Source organism: Piliocolobus tephrosceles, chromosome 17 (genome assembly GCF_002776525.5).
Source record: "Piliocolobus tephrosceles isolate RC106 chromosome 17, ASM277652v3, whole genome shotgun sequence".
Taxonomy (NCBI): Eukaryota; Metazoa; Chordata; class Mammalia; order Primates; family Cercopithecidae; genus Piliocolobus; species Piliocolobus tephrosceles.
The window spans coordinates 20602984-20618923 of NC_045450.1; the positions used below are offsets into that span (position 1 = coordinate 20602984).

Sequence of the window (15940 nt, forward strand, 5' to 3'; positions counted from 1 at the left end):
TTTTTTTTTTTTTTTTTTTTGTTGAGACGGAGTCTCGCTCTGTCACCCAAGCTGGAGTGCAGTGGCCGGATCTCAGCTTACTGCAAGCTCCGCCTCCCGGGTTCCCGCCATTCTCCTGCCTCAGCCTCCTGAGTAGCTGGGACTACAGGCGCCCGCCACCTCTCCCGGCTAGATTTTTGTATTTTTTTTAGTAGAGACGGGGTTTCACCATGTTAGCCAGGATGGTCTCGATCTCCTGACCTCGTGATCCGCCTGTCTCGGCCTCCCAAAGTGCTGGGATTACAGGCTTGAGCCACCGCGCCCGGCCAATATTCTTTACTCACATGTTTATAATTTAGTCATCGTTCCTTTCTGCATCTCTGAGTTTCTATCGGGGATCATTTCCTTGTGCCTGAAGAATGCTATAGTATTTCCTTTAATGTGGGTCTGTTGGTGATGCATTTCCTTGGTTTTTGTGTGTGTGGAAATGTCTGTTTCACATTTGCTCTAGAATTCTAGATTGGTGGTTATTTTCCTTTCCACGCGTTGATATGATTTTGTTGTGTTCTGACTTCATTGTTTTTGTTGGCAGTTTCATTCTTCTTCCTTTGAAGGCAGTCTGCCTTTGTTTTCCTCTGGCTGCTTGTTGGAATTTCTCTTTGTTTTTGGCTTTCTACGGGTTCATTTAGATGTGTCTCTGTGAAGTTTTTACATACGCTGCTGGGGATCACAGGTCTTGAGCGTGTGGCTTGATGCCTTTCAGTAGTTTCTCTTCTCCTGCGAATCCTCCCCTAGACCATGTGCGGCCTCCACCAGACCATCAGTTTCAAAGGATTAGGGTAGGGATGTCTGTTTTGACTTGTGCTTTATGTCCCCAGTACCCAGGATAATGCCTGGTTATTACCAATGCAGACTCTTGGTAAATAATATGGCTACGTTTTACTTGAATTATATCAATTCTGAATGATGTAGTATAAATTGCATTAATAACTCACTTTTTAAGTAGTGTAGTTTAAGGTGAACAATGTGACAAAATGTGAAATGTTGCACATTTTAAGAAAATACAATGCCAAAAGCTCATCTCATAGTTGTAGAGTATATTCGTGTTACTGCCACGTGGTGGCGCCCTTGCACTGCTCCACAGACGCCCAGCACAGTTTGTCAGCACCTTGCGGCTGTTGTCCTTTGTTACACGTTTTCATCATGCAAGGCCTTTGCGATGGTGCATTGCGTGTTACATGGGACCACCTGGGTATATTTACACCACGAATGAATGAAAGCCAAGAGGGGTCCTCCCGTCACACACCTGAGGAGACTGGCCCAGAGAGGCATGGGACTTGCCAAAAGTCTTGCAGCAAGGCAGTTTCAGAGCCCGGTTAGAACCCAAGTCTCATGGCTCAGCCCTGGGCTCTGCACCTAGCACTGCACGTGTCCCCTGGAGGTGCTGCCCCTTTTAGTTTCGCCCTGTCCTGGGGACTGGAAGGTAGGGACTTGGAGACTGTGGGCATTCCACCTGCCTGGGCACCTCTGGAAGCCCCACTCTGCTGCTGCCCATGCTGCCACGTCAGGGGACCCTGGGTGAGGGTCCTGTGTGTCCCTGTAGGAGACAATGCAAAATCCATGCCTTCATTCAGTCACTATGACCAGACTGCTCGTCCTGTGCCGTGGACCGGGCTCTCATTCAGACACTGCTCCCGGGAATGGGGGCTGTTACAGTTGCGCTCCCTGAATGCAGAGATCACAGCACGGACCAGGCTTGTTCGGTCAGCACACACTTAGTAGGTACCTTCGCTGTGGTGGCAGTGATGAGCCACATCGGCAGAGTCTGTGTCCCCAGAGTGTGGCCTTGCAGGATGAGTGACAGTTGGTTGCCACGTGGACCTCAGGCAGGGGGAAACGGAGGGCCTGGCAGCGAGGGAGCGGCAGTCAGAGCACAGGCGCCATGGCGGGGGTCGCGCCGGGTTGCAGGGCCTGCGGCTGGAGCTGGCTCAGGGCTATGCTCTGGAGATTCTCGTGTCCTGCTGTCCAAGGCCCCGGCCTTTCCCCTGAATTTCCCTGAGCCTTGAGTGCTGGGCCTGTTCTCTCCAAGGGCTAACACGCCTCCCCTGCCTCTGACCTCGGTTCATGCCCACCTGCCCCTTTCAGCAGGTGGCCAGGGGCTTGCGGATGGCTTCATCCCTGGTTCTCTTGGTGTCGCGTGCAGGGACCAGTTGTCTTCCAGAGTCCTGGGCTCCTTGAGGTCCCGGGCTGTTCCTCACCTTGTCTGTCTCTGAGCCCGTGACCTCTCCCTGAACGTGCAGGGGGCTCAGGATGAGGCTGGTGTGCGTGGTGGGTTGAGGGGTAATAAGAGGAACAACTCTTGGGGGTGTGTGTGGGGTAGGGGGGTGCTTCTTTCCCATGTCTGTGTTCACAGATGTGGCTCCTGAGGGGAGCTCTCGGGGCTCAGGCCTGTACCCAGCCCACGTTGGAAAGAGGCGTGGGCTGGGACTCGGCCGGGAGGGGCAGCAGTAGAGGGGACTCAGGACAGGGACTGACCTGCCCCCTCACCTGCATTGGCAGTGACATCCTATACCCCAAGGACTCGTCCAGCCCTCACAGCGGCGTGCCTGCCGAGGTGCTCTGCAGGGGCCGCGACTTCGTTGTAAGTACCTTGGGTTCTCTGGACCCACGGTGGGGGCGTGGGAAGAGGGGCCGGCGGTGCAGAACTTCTGAAGACCTGGGCCTGGCAGAGGCTCCAGTTGGAGGCGGGTGTGTGAGGAGGCCCTGGCCTCTGCCTTTCTCCTCCTTCCTCTCAGAAGCCTGGAGTCTCGGGCTCAAAAGAACCTTCCAGTTCCTCTAGCACAGTCGGGGTGGGTCAAGAAGCACGTTTCATTCGGCCTGAGTGGTGGTTTAGAAATATTGCCTTGGTTGTCAGATTTTATAAATTGAAACTTTGATGCAAACCAGATGTCTAGCTGTCAGGGGTAATCGGACTGCCCGACACCCCTGGGGCCACTTCCCCACAAGGCGCTAGTGGTCCCCAGTTCACCACAGTCCCAGGGTGCCTTTGCCTCCCTTGTGCCTGTCCCTGGAGTTTGGGACTCCTGAGCTGGTGTCTCCCTTCTTCCCATCACCCCACCCATGGCCTCCCTCTCAAGGCCTGGAACTCCATGCAGCTGGGAGCCACAGTCTTCCCAGGCTTGGTGCTGGCTGAAACATGTCCTCCAGGAGCTGTCCCGCACCCCTTGGCGTGCTGGTATGCCGTCCCAGTCACAAGGCAGCCCTTAAGCTGAAGGAAGCATCTGCCTCTTCTCTTTCCGAAGGAGCCTCCCCAACTCCTCTGGGCAGTCGGTGTCCTGGTGCCTGAGCAGCGTCTTTGCTCCTGGGGGTCAGCATGCACGATCACCACTCCCAGGCTTGCCTTCCCAGATAAAGTGCCGTTTGCCCCCAGCTGCCCCTGCCCACCCCACTCCAGTGTGTAGACACTCAGAACTGGGGGCTTGGGAGGGGGTGTGGGCCAGTCCACGTTAGCGTAGGTGATAGTCACCCATTCCCTGTGTCTCTCAGCCAGCCACCCTTCTCTCTCCCAGTCACCCCACAAATTTAATCAGAGTGCAGGAGACCTGTTGAGGCAGAGTGGAGGCTGCAGGGGGCCGAGAGCTTCCGGAAGGATGGGCGGCCTCCCACCAGCCATTAGCAGCCACCACTGTGAAGTGCCGCCTATGCAGAGAGCGAGTGTCTGTGGCAGCCCCTCCCAGCCCGAGTCCTCACCGTATCCTCGGAGCCGGGCAGGGCATCTCCCGCCCCAGGGAGCGCTGTGGTCTAGGTGGGGCGGGTGGTCTCATGGTCCCCCTGGAAGAGATGGGCCTGGAGCTCCTTTATGGAGGAGAAAAGGAGGGAGGTGCGGAGCTGAAGGGACTGCCTGAGGCCACACTGCTGCGAAGAGTCAAGGCCAGGAGCCCAGGTCTGTCCCGAGCTCTGGCCCCCGGGCCTGCCAGGTGAGTTCCCGGGCCGGTCCTGGGAGCAGTCTGCGGCTGCCCCTGGAACGTGCTGCTTCTTCTCCCTCAGATGTGGAAGTTCACGCAGAGCCGCTGGGTGGTTAGGAAAGAGGTGGCAACGGTGACCAAAGTAAGTGGTGTTTTTGTGGTCTGAGGCCCAGGCTGCTGCTGGAGGGGAGGGGGCTGGCTGTCCTCTCACCCTGGGCCTCCTTCCCCCCAGCTCTGCGCCGAGGACGTGAAGGACTTCCTGGAGCACATGGCTGTGGTGAGGATCAACAAAGGCTGGGAGTTCATTCTGCCTTACGACGGGGAGTTCATCAAGAAGCACCCAGATGTGGTCCAGCGGCAGCACATGCTGTGGACGGGTATCCAGGCCAAGTAAGCACCTGGGGCTGGGGAGGGGCAGCCCGGTGATCCCAGCAACCCCGCATCCCGGAGAGCACTGTCAGGGCGGATCCGAGCAGCCTCTTGAAACCCCACATCTGGGGAGAGCACAGTTGGGCTGGATCTGTGTGTGAAGGGCAGGTGGGGGTCCACGGGCACCACGCTCCTGCCCCACGCTGATAGGCATTGCTGGCTGATTCCGCCGTCCTTTCAGCACAGGACACGCAGTACCTGCTCATCAGGGCGCTTGTGCTCTGAGGGCCCGGGAAGAGGGATGTGATGGAGAGAGGGAGCAGTCAGGAGCAAGAGCCCGGGCCTGGGGCCAGAGGGGTGTTGGCAGGAGACTGATGGGGTCGGGGTCGTCATGGGGCCGTGCACTGCCTGAAGAGGGACCCAGTAGGGCTGACGGAGCTCCAAGCCCGCGCTGTCCTCAGTAACCAGCACGTCCTGCGGCCTAAGGGGTGGTTGTTTCTCTTGTGAAGCAGATGGTAGGGGACGTGGTTTAAAGTTAATGGGGTTACTCTTCTTTTCAGACTGGAAAAAGTCTATAATCTTGTAAAGGAAACCATGCCAAAGAAGCCGGATACACAGTCAGGTCTGTGAAGGGCTTTGGGCTGGGCGGCCCCGGCTCCTCACTGCGGCTTCCGAAGGGCTGCTGTGCTGGAGCTTGTCAGGCCCAGGCCTGGAGAGGGCAGAGGGCTCTCACCGTCCACCCTCCACCCTCCTTCCTTTCCCGCCACCCACAGACCGCAGCTGGTCGCTTGCCCAGCAGCAAGCCTCAGGGGTGGAGGCTTGCGGATTCCAGGGCTGGGTCTGGGTTCCAGGCCTCTGAGGCCCACTCACCCCCTTGGGTCAACCAGCGGGCCAGGAAGAGATGCTCGGGGGAGGAACTCAGCAGCACGCATTCCCGGGTGACTCTCGGCTCATTTGGACAGTTTTCACTCTTCACTGATGGGGCGGCTGATTGCCGAGAAAGGTTGGGGATGAGACCAGGACAGGCCACTTGCTTCAGCCCCGCGGTCCCCTGCTGGGCCTGTGGCTTCAGATCCCTGTGCCCTCCTGAGCAGTGCCGTCTGCCTCCCCACAGGGCCCGCTGGGCTGGTCTCTGGGGACCAGCGGATCCAAGCAGCCAAAACCAAGGCCCAGCAGAACCACGCGTTGCTGGAGCGGGAGCTGCAGCGGCGGAAGGAGCAGTTGCGGGCGCCTGCGGTCCCGCCTGGTGTGCGGATCAAGGAGGAGCCGGTGAGCGAGGAGGGCGAGGAGGACGACGAGCAGGAGGCGGAGGAGGAGGAGCCCATGGACACTTCCCCCAGCGGCCTCCACAGCAAGCTGGCCAACGGGCTGCCTCCCGGGCGGGCTGCAGGCACGGACAGCTTCAATGGGCACCCGCCCCCGGGCTGCGCCAGCACGCCTGTGGCTCGGGAACTGAGGGCCTTCGTGGAGGCCACCTTTCAGAGACAGTTTGTGCTCACGCTGAGCGAACTTAAGCGCCTCTTCAACCTGCACTTGGCCAGCCTGCCCCCCGGCCACACACTCTTCAGCGGCATCTCGGACCGCATGCTGCAGGACACGGTGCTGGCCGCTGGTTGCAAGCAGATACTGGTGCCTGTAAGTAGAGCCCACGCTGCTGGGATGGGCGGATAAAGGGGCTGCCCTCGGCCTCTCGGGAGGGCACCTGCGCAGAAAGGAGCTGTGGGGAGAAGTCGGCTCACCTGGTGAAGGGCCTGAGCCCTGTCTGCCAGGGGGATGTGGGATGGGGGTGGGGAGAACCCAGCTGTTGGGAGGCCACGTGGGGACACGGGAGGCCATGCTTGGTGAGCATTTGCTCTCATGTGGGCCTAGGTGTGACATGGGCAAGTCAGCTTCTCCGAGGCTCTGTCCTCATGAGGTGGGATCATGTTGGGTTTTATGTCACAGGATTGTGGTAGGGACTAAATACCGTGTCTGAAGGCCCGGCCTATTGTCTAGCCTGCCGCAGGGCCTAGTGAAACAGGGCCTCTGCCTGGTTTCTCACCCTGTCCTCCACCAAGAACACCTGACGGTTTCCTACTAGCTTTGCCATTGTTTGGAATGATTTAACTTCTAAGATCGTTTGATCTTCTTTGCAATCTGCAGATGAAGAAACTGAGGCTCCAAGGAATGAAATGTACATTTAAAGGTCGCTACCTAGGAGGTAGTAGAGCTGGAATTTGGACTTCAGTGTAGTGGCCTGGAGTTTTGAATCCTTTCTGCTCAGCTAAGATGAGCTGCTTCCCCACAGCTGTACCAGTGCCCCAGCTTGGAGCTTGGGCTGGGTCCTGGCGGCCTCCCTGTGCATCAGAAGCAAGCTGACCAGCTCAGCGCTGTGCTCTCAGCACTTGCAGTGCCAGGCCTTGAGTGTGGTATTGCAAGCCTCCTGTCCCCTTCCCCATGGGCTGCTTTTCCGTAACTGGGAGGGGCCCTGACAGGGAGGAGTGTGTGCTGGGGACTGTTTCCCTGCGCTGAGGATGGAGAGTGCCAGGTGCTGCCTGAGGCATTACCTTTTCCATCCTCCTTTTCCACAAGGCTCTGCCCAGACCTGGCAGCAAAATGGAGTGAGGTGGGGCTGTGGTGGTCTCTAAGAAAGCGCTGATGTTTTTCATTGCCAAGGTCAGGAGCCCCTGCAGCCTTGGGTGATGATCTGAGGAAAGCCCATCCCTGTATATGAGGAATAGAAACTAGGACAGGAGGCCCTGTGGCACCTAGGCTGCCTCAGGGGATTGGCCCTGCTGGCAGGCAGCCCCCTGTGGGAGGTACTGGCGGGGTTTGGACTCCTACCCACCCAGCACATGGGTCTGGATTTCCACAAGCTCACCTTTCTTCAGGAGCTGGGCCAGGCCAGGGAGGACACCTGCCTGACATTAGCGAGGTTGTTTTGGTCCGCTGGAGTGGACAGAGGTGAGGGGTGGGACATGGCCACCCTCAGACACCCCCACCCCTCCTTCCAGACCCCCTCTGTCCATGTTGCATTGGGGTGGGGCCAGCATCTCCAGGAGGCACCATGGCCCTAGCTGTAACGCTCTCCTTGCCATCCTGACAAGGAGACTGTATCGTAATCACATCCAAGATGTAAGAGACCTCAGATCCCAGCCACCTCTGTGTTCTATGTGAGGGAGCTGAGGTCCACGGCAAGCGAACAGATCGAGGACTTGACTTGAACTCCTGGTTCTGCTGCTTACTAGCTGTGTGACCATGGACAGTGAGCTAAATCTCTCTGAGCTTACTTGTCGCCACGTACGACCTCCCGTTTCTAATGCTTAAATGCGAGTGTGTACTGGAGGCCTCACAGGGCTTTTACTGGTAGTAACCATTATTGCTACTTGTGTGATGGAACCAGGACTGGAGACTACCATCCCAGACGCCCCCTCCCTGTCCCCTTCTCTCCAGGAGCCAGGCCTGTGTCACACTTGTCCTGGTCCACCTTTGGACCAAGTGGCCTGGATTGCTTGGGAGTCAGGCAGTGCCTGTAACCCACACTGACACGGTGCGTGTGGGAAGCAGTTGAATCCCCAGGGTACCCCAAAGGAGTTGTGGGGAAGGGGGCGCCCCTCCATCAGGGTTGGCATCTTCAGGAGGGAGGACTCTGGGTGTTAAAGCAGAGTTGAGTTGGTGCCAGGCTGATGGGGAAACGCGGCTTCCCCACTCTACGGAGGATATCTGCGGACTCGGAGCTGGGCATTTCACTGGGCCCATCACACTGCCCCTTTCTCTTGCTGGAGCCCTGTCAGGCCTGGGGGGGGTGCCGGCCTCCTCCCCATGGTGAGGTGACAGGCGCAGGTTTGTGGCTGCCCAAGGCTCTCACAGCTGGTGAGTGGCAGAAGCTGGGATTGGAACCCACGTTCCTGCATCTGGGCTGGGGCACACAGGGAATGGTGAGGCAAGCAAGTGCATCCATGGGGTAGAGATGGACAAGCAACTCACACCTGGGCCTTGGTCAGTTTCCCCCACAGACTGCTGCTTCCCCGGATGAGCAGAAGGTGTTTGCCCTCTGGGAGTCTGGAGACATGAGTGATCAGGTGAGGTGAACTTTGCTGCCATCTTCCCCAAGGGTAGGGGGGTTTCCTGCAGGGTTGGAGGCCTTACGGGACATGTGCACCCGAGGTGCAGCCACACAATGCAGATTTTCTGGCACACTCGGTTTTAAATATTCTGCTGCAAGTCTGTACGCGGACAAAATAAGCTGTATGTGCTAATAGTTTGAACCTAAACCAGTGGTTCCCAGATGCCAGTCTGTGAGCCAGCTCCATCAGAATCATCTTTTAAAAAAGACAGGCTGGGCCTGGTGGCTCAGGCCTATAATCCCAGCATTTTGGGAGGTCAAGGCGGGTAGATTACCTGAGGTCAGGAGTTCGACACCCGCCTAACCAATATGGTGAAACCCCATCTCTACTAAAAATACCTGTGGTGGCGGGAGGCTGAGCTAGGAGAATTGCTTGAACCTGGGAGGTGGAGGTTGCAGTGAGAACCGAGATCACACCACTGCACTCCAGACTGGGCGACAGAGCAAGACTGTGTCTCAGAAAAAAAAAATACATAGATTCAGTTCCGTTCAGTAGGTGTGGGGTACTGTCCTGGGTATCTGAATTTCTGTAAAGCTTCCTGAGCGACTCTGATGCCAGCCAGGCTTACAGAGCACTGGTGAGGCACATTTCTCAGGTGGCTTCAGGCAGCAGGAATCAAAAGGATTCCTTGTCAGGTCTCAGGTTCTGGACTTTTAGGTTAAAGAAATTGGTCATTTTGCCTCTAGTCACACTGTGGCAGGGAGGGTCACAGGTGTCCAGTGCCCAGAAATGTGAGTGGAAGCAGCAGCCCCTTGTGCATGTGTGGTACAGTCACGGACCCTGCATCCCAGAAGCTTTTCTTAGGCCATGAACGTACCTAACTTAATTTGATGGTCAGAAACACCAGTCAGTCTGACTGTGTCTAGGTCCTGCTCCTAAGGTGTGGGGAGAAGGGAGTCAGCAGAAGTCCCACTGAGCTCTCTGTCCCCAGCTGCTTCTTAGGGAAGCCAACTGGCAGATTGAGGATCTAACGGGCTGGGGCCTTTTCCTGACCTGGCTTGAGTGCTTTTGGCCAGAATAGAGGGTATCTGAAATACTTTGATAAGAAAAAGGAAAAAAAAGTCATAAATGCAGATTTTTAGACATCAAATCAGACTAAAAGTTTTAATAGGAAAGCTCTTGCACTGCCTGACCCGACTGCCACCCCTCAGAGGTGACCACTTTTATTACTACTTTTTTTTAAATAGAAACAGGGTCTATGTTGGCCAGGCTAGTCTTGAACTCCTGGCCTCAAGCAGTTCTCCTGCCTCAGCTTCCCAAAGTGCTAGGATTATAGGCATTTAAATCACCAAAAGATACCACTAAAACAGCTGCCCCCATTTAAAAAAAAAAAAAAAAAAAGCTTGTCATTAGCAATGGGCTTCCCATTGTGGTGGATGAGATTTAGCTCTCAACTATTTTAGGAGACTGTAGAGATAGACAGGTTATGCCAAGTTTTTTTTTTTTTTTTTTTTTTTGAGATAGCATCTGAGATAACTTCTGTCACCTAGGCCTGGAGTGTAGTGGTGCCACCTCAGCTCACGCCTCCCGTGTTCAAGCAATTCTTGTGCCCCAGCCACCCGAGTAGCTGGGATTACAGGCTTGTGCTGCCACACCCAGCTAATTTTTTTATTTTTAGTGGAGATTGGGGGTGGGGGGGTGGTTTCACCATGTTGGCCAGGCTGGTCTCAACTCCTGGCCTCAAGTGATCTGCCCACCTTGGCCTTCCAAAGTGCTGGGATTATAGACATGAGCCACCATGACCGGCCTTTACCTCTTAGGCTATCATTGTTTATAGCACTGTCACGGAATGAACTGAAAATCCTTTCATTGTAGAGCCAAACATCAGTAATATATGCTATGATTGCATTTCGTTGTTCACTACTTCCTGTTTTCACTTGTGTAATTTTCTGAATGCATGTGTACCAAGGGTGATACTTTGCTTAATTAAGCCTGGTTCTCTGGAAGCCTCTCCCTCTGTTTCTCCAGTGAGACCGGCTCTTCGCCATGTCTGTTGCTGAATTGTGGAATCTCTGCTGCTTCCTTGCTTTAGCTTCTAAAGAGACAGGAGTTATCTGCATTCTTTCATGTCTTAAAATGGCTTTCTTTTAACCTTCAGTATTACAATACAGTATTACTGTTTGGGACTAGACTTGTAGAGGCAAATGATACTTTATGTAGCAGTCTCAACTGTTTACATGAACCATAGCAAAAAAAATAAAATCCATCTCTTAATGTTCGCAGAAAGATGCAAACAAAACCAGCTAAGTATGGAACAATGTGTAAGTAAGGTTATCACACTTTGATGCAAACGTTTCTATTTTTACGTGATCAAATGATTTGCCTTTCAAAATTCTAGTCCCAGACAAATAGTAATACATAAAGCATCTTTTGTCTTTTTTTCATCCAGGCTGGAGTATAGTGGCACAATCTCGGCTCACTGCAACCTCCGCCTCCCGGGCTCAAGCAATTCTCTTGCCTCAGCCTCCCGCGTAGCTGGGATTATAGGCATGTGCCACCACGCCTGGGTAATTTTTGTATTTTTAGTAGAGACGGGGGTTTCACCATGTTGGACAGGCTGGTCTTGAACTCCTGACCTCAGGTAATCCGCCCGCCTCGGCCTCCCAAAGTGCTGGGATTTCAGGCGTCAGCTGCCGTGCCCAGCATGAAGCATCTTTAAGAGAGTTTCCATTGTTTACGTTTTCAGAGTTGTTGAAATTCCATAACATTCCCCTTCTTGGTCTTTTAAATTTGGCCTGTATTCTTTCCTTTATACCAGTCAGTGCAATTTCAGCTATGCCCTGGTGCGGGTCATATTGTACTAGACAATTGAGTTCTTACAAAATCCTGTGAGTTGTTAGACTTTTTTGTGTTCTTTCAGAATTCTTATGACAGATATTAGACATACCGAATCAGTATTTTCTATTCAATTTTTATCTTGGGGTGTAACGTATTTTACGGCATCCTGTTTCATGGATGCAGTGGCATGTTTGTGTGTTAAGACTTCACACCAGTTTTGACACCCTCTTCTCATCTCTGTGCAGCTTAGATTGTGGCTTCGCCTGCCTGCTAACTCCGATGCACTCCTGCATTTTACCATGCACAAATATGTTCAAGCCACTCATCCTCTCATGTCTCTTCACCAGTTCTTTTGTTATGCTGGCATATACCTTTATTTTTATTTATATTCAGGTTTCCACACAAAGTGTTAATGCCTTTACTTTTATTTATGTTTTTATTTCTGTACACTGTCTTGCTGGGTCTCTAGAGATGACTTGGCTCATCTTTAACCAGAGGTACTGGGTGAGGGTTTTTAATCAGAGACTGCAACACAAAGTTAGGTGCATGGCTTGGGTGTCTTGTTCAGGGATGTTTCTCATTTTAGATCACTGTTTCCCAGAATAACGTGTTTTTGCTACTAAAGCATCGACAGGTTTTGCTTGAAATTTTTTCCAAAAATTACCGGGTACGCCGAAACATGATCCAGTCTCGGTTGACTCAAGAGTGTGGAGAAGATCTCAGTAAACAGGAGGTGGATAAAGTACTAAAGGTACATCCATTTTGTGCATAACACTATCAAAGACTCTGGAAGGGGCTGACAGCATGGAGAAGGGACTCTAGTGTCTTTGTGTGTATGAAATCAGGCTTCCTTGGGACCCCTCCCCAGTCTTGTCTTCAGCAACTCTTAATGATTGGCATTGGTTGGAGAAGGGGGTATGTGCAAGAGGACTGACCCCTTCAAATAATACAGTCACAGGGGTGTCCAAGGGAAAGAATGGGTGCTTAATTTCTGTTTCTGATTGGGCCAGTAATGCCCCTTTCTCATCTCTCTTCTCTGCTTATCACTAGAGACAGAAACTAAAAACCATGGCCTCAGGCTGCTAAAAGCCTAAAACGAAATAGAACAACAACAAAATACAGTGGGTTGGGTGAGCTTGGCAGTGGGTAGGCATCTTCTAAAATGATAGGGCCTAGTTGAGAATCCTCACTCCACTCCCCCTTGAATTTTGAACTACTCTTCTGATTGTTGCCATAGCCACATAACATGACTTTCAGTAGAATCCATTCTTAAATTTGGTTTAAAAAGGAGTAACTGTTTACTATATATGAAAGCACCTAATGTACAAGCTATAATGCTTTTCTGAAGTGACTGTAGTACAAATACCAACCATATTTGCAGTAACACTGAGACACAGAAAACTGATGACAGTGTCATTTTGATATAAGTAATACTATTTTTTAAGCACCCTTGTTCTGCGCATGTCAGTATTTGTGTTTCATAGATCCTCACTTTTTTTTTTTTGAGACAGGGTTTCGCTCTTGTTGCCCAGGCTGGCGTGCAATAGCACTCTCTCGGCTCACTGCAACTACCACCTCCCAGTTTCAAGCAATTCTCCTGCCTCAGCCTCCCAAGTAGCTGGGATTACAGGCGTGAGCCACCATGCCTGGCCCACCCTCACTTTTAAAATACCCCTGAGGAATGGCCAGGCACAGTGGCTCACGCCTGTAATCCCAGCACTTTGGGAGGCCGAGGCAGGAGGATCACCTGAGGTCAGGAGTTCGAAGCCAGCCTGACCAACATGGAGAAACCCCATCTCTACTAAAAATACCAAAAATATTAGCCGGGTGTAGTGGTGCATGCCTGTAATCCCAGCTACTTGGGAGGCTGAGGCAGGAGAATCGCTTGAACCTGGGAGGCGGCAGTTGCAGTGAGCCAAGATTGTGCCATTGCACTCCAACCTGGGCAATAAGCAAAATTCTGTCTCAAAAAAAAAACTACCCCTGAGGAGAGGGTGGCTGGTAGTAACCATGGTGGTATGCTTAGACAGTTTTTGATTTCCTATTTGTATTCTATTCACTGATCATAAATCAAGTGTTGATATTGTGGACAGAATGTAGTTAGCTCCCTTACCTGCAAAAATCTGCACTTACCCTGTTTCTCTCTCATAGGACTGCTGTGTAAGCTATGGTGGCATGTGGTACCTTAAAGGGACAGTACAGTCTTGACAATAGTAGCAAACCACTAACCCAGCAAATCTAAGCCCAAGGAAGAAGGGCGGAACCAGAAGTAGAGCCTCGACTTGCTTCAGACGACACAGAGCAAGAGGAACTGACCATCTCATGGCCTGTGGCATTGCATGGTGCAGGGGACAGAAGGGATTATCCTCAGCCAGTGGCAGGGTCAGCTTAAGTTAGATCACTCCCAGAAGAGACCAGCTGGGACCTTCTTTGCAGTACTATTTGAAATTCCTGATGTATTTTGCTTATTATTTGGTTTCATTCTCATAATAAAGAGAGTGTATACTGACATGGGCAGGATGATAAAAATCATGGTTTAATATTTTCTTTTGTAAACTTAATGCCAACAAGGTCTAAGTTATGTTTACAACATGAAGAAAACCTCAAAGTTTTTAATTTTTAAAATGCCTAGAAGACAGTATTTAGTCTTGGATTATCTATCTGCTAAGACCACCAATTTCATTAAACCAAATTGAATTATTCTACTCTTGGGATTCTGTGGCCACTTTACCTTTGACAACAACCTACTTTCTGTAGCAGTCTCAACTGTTTACATGAACCATAGCAAAAAAATCAGAATCAAATCCATCTCCTTTTAATGCTTGCACAAAGATGCAAACAAAACCAGGTAAGTATGGAACAATGTATAAGTGAGGTTATCACACTTTGATGTAAAAATTTCTATTTTGTGTATTTTTAAAATAAACGCTAACACTAAACTAGCATCATGGTGCTATCTTCAAATGATGACAGAAAGGCGATCTTGTTGGGCTCAGCGTTACGTGTATCTAGAGGGAACAGAGCTAATGGAGACAGAGCAGCACTGTCCACTAGAAAGAGGTGAGTCACGTATGTAATTTTGAAAGTTTCTAGCAGCCACATTAAAATAGTTTAAAAAGGTCATAATAGTTTTAAAAGGTCATTTTAGCATATTATTTAGCCCAAAATATCTAAAACATCAACATATAATAAAAATATTAATATTTTACCTTTTTTTGTACCAAGTCTTCAAAATCTGGCATTTTACACTTTCCTCAACACTCTCAATTTGGACTATCCACATCGTAAGTGCTCAGATGCCACGTGGGGCTATTTGCGACAGTATTGGACAGCACAGCCCTAGAAATGGATGGAAAAAATAAGAGTAAGGTTGGGTGAGATGTGAATTTTGGTATATAGTTAAGGCTTTTGCCATCTTTTTTGTACAACACAGCCACTGGTCTGAAGGTTTAAATGACGGTCTATGCTATTTCTGCACCCCCCCCAAAACAGAACATCTAATATTTTAGCTATAGAATCATTAAGGCATTGATCAAGGATGTACTTTGCCAAATAAGTATTTGGTAACATTGCTTAACAGGTTGATTGTATATTGATTCTAACTATTAACATATGTGAACCTGAAAAGTAAAGTTACCAAAAGCGATTTGGAGTATGTCTCAGCTCTTCCATCCTCACCTTCCTTCTCACTTTGAAAGGGGAAATGCTCGTGTGGGATGGCAAAGAATGTTAGTCCCATCACCTTGCAGAACTTAATTGACTCAGTGGAGAAGTCAGAGCCTTAAATACATTGATAAAAAGAACTGGTTAAAACACCAAACTCAAACAGCAAGAAAAAGAAACTTAAGGAATATAGGAGGGAACTATTGTTTTTAAAAAAAAATTGAGGGAACTTGGGATGTCAGAATAGGACTTTCCAGCACTCGTCCCCCTGCAGAAACATGAATTTAAACAACTATCCACAAACAAAAATACCTTCACAAGAGCTAAGGAACCATGAGAGATTACAGCACCTTGGTATACCACAGAAATAAGATGTATTGAAGAGGACAGGAGGGACAGTTTTACATTACCTAGCTTACCCTCTCCCCAACCCCAGGCAGCACAGGGTGGAGACAGAGAGACCCTCCACTTGGAGGAAGGAGAGGGAAGTAAACATTGGACCCCAAAATCATGCCAGCCCCAGACTCCAGGCCTGCCCCAGGAACACAGGTTCTAAGCATACCCACTGCCAGGCCTGTACCCATGAGCTCACACTCTAGCAGACACCCCCCTCCCCACCCTAGTCCAGCCCCATCTGAGTAAACCCCAGCACCGGGCTGGCCCTCATAGATCTAGGCTCCAATATCCCCTGCAGACCCAGATTCTAGGCCAGCCCCCAGGACCCCAGGATCCAAGCCAGGATCCATCCCTCAGAGACCTAGCCTCCAGGCCAGTATCCATATACCCTGGCTCCAGGCTGAGCTATATGCCCGCAGGCCAGCACCCACAATCCCAGGCTCTAGTACAATACCCGTGGACCCAAGCTCCATGTGTGCCTCAGCACCAAGCTCCAGTGGACCCAGGTTCCAGGCATACACCTCAATGCTAGGCATGCCCTGGCAGACTGGGGCTCCAGAACAGTCCCTATGGACCCAGGACCTAGGCCCACTCCTGCAGGTTCAGGCTCCAGGCTATGGAGCTAGGCTTCAGGTCAGTTCCCTGGATGCAGGATCCAGGCCTGCCCTTGTGGATTCAGGCTCT

General features: G+C 51.5%; 1 protein-coding gene across 7 annotated transcripts in view; it reads left to right on the plus strand.

Moving 5' to 3' along the window:
* Positions 1–14142, plus strand: part of POLR3E (RNA polymerase III subunit E) — a 43035-nt gene extending 28893 nt beyond the window's left edge. For 4 of the 7 annotated variants that reach the window (XM_026455366.1, XM_026455369.1, XM_026455371.1 and 1 more), the window contains exons 14-21: positions 2539–2620; positions 4027–4086; positions 4177–4334; positions 4874–4935; positions 5428–5948; positions 8297–8374; positions 11823–11948; positions 13349–14142. In XM_026455366.1, coding sequence (XP_026311151.1) covers positions 2539–2620; positions 4027–4086; positions 4177–4334; positions 4874–4935; positions 5428–5948; positions 8297–8374; positions 11823–11948; positions 13349–13405 — 1144 coding nt within the window. In that variant the 3' untranslated portion in view covers positions 13406–14142. The remainder of the gene's footprint in view (positions 1–2538; positions 2621–4026; positions 4087–4176; positions 4335–4873; positions 4936–5427; positions 5949–8296; positions 8375–11822; positions 11949–13348) is intronic. The other 3 variants (XM_026455368.1, XM_026455367.1, XM_031934454.1) reach the window with 1 other exon arrangement.
* The last annotated feature ends 1798 nt before the right edge of the window (positions 14143–15940 follow it).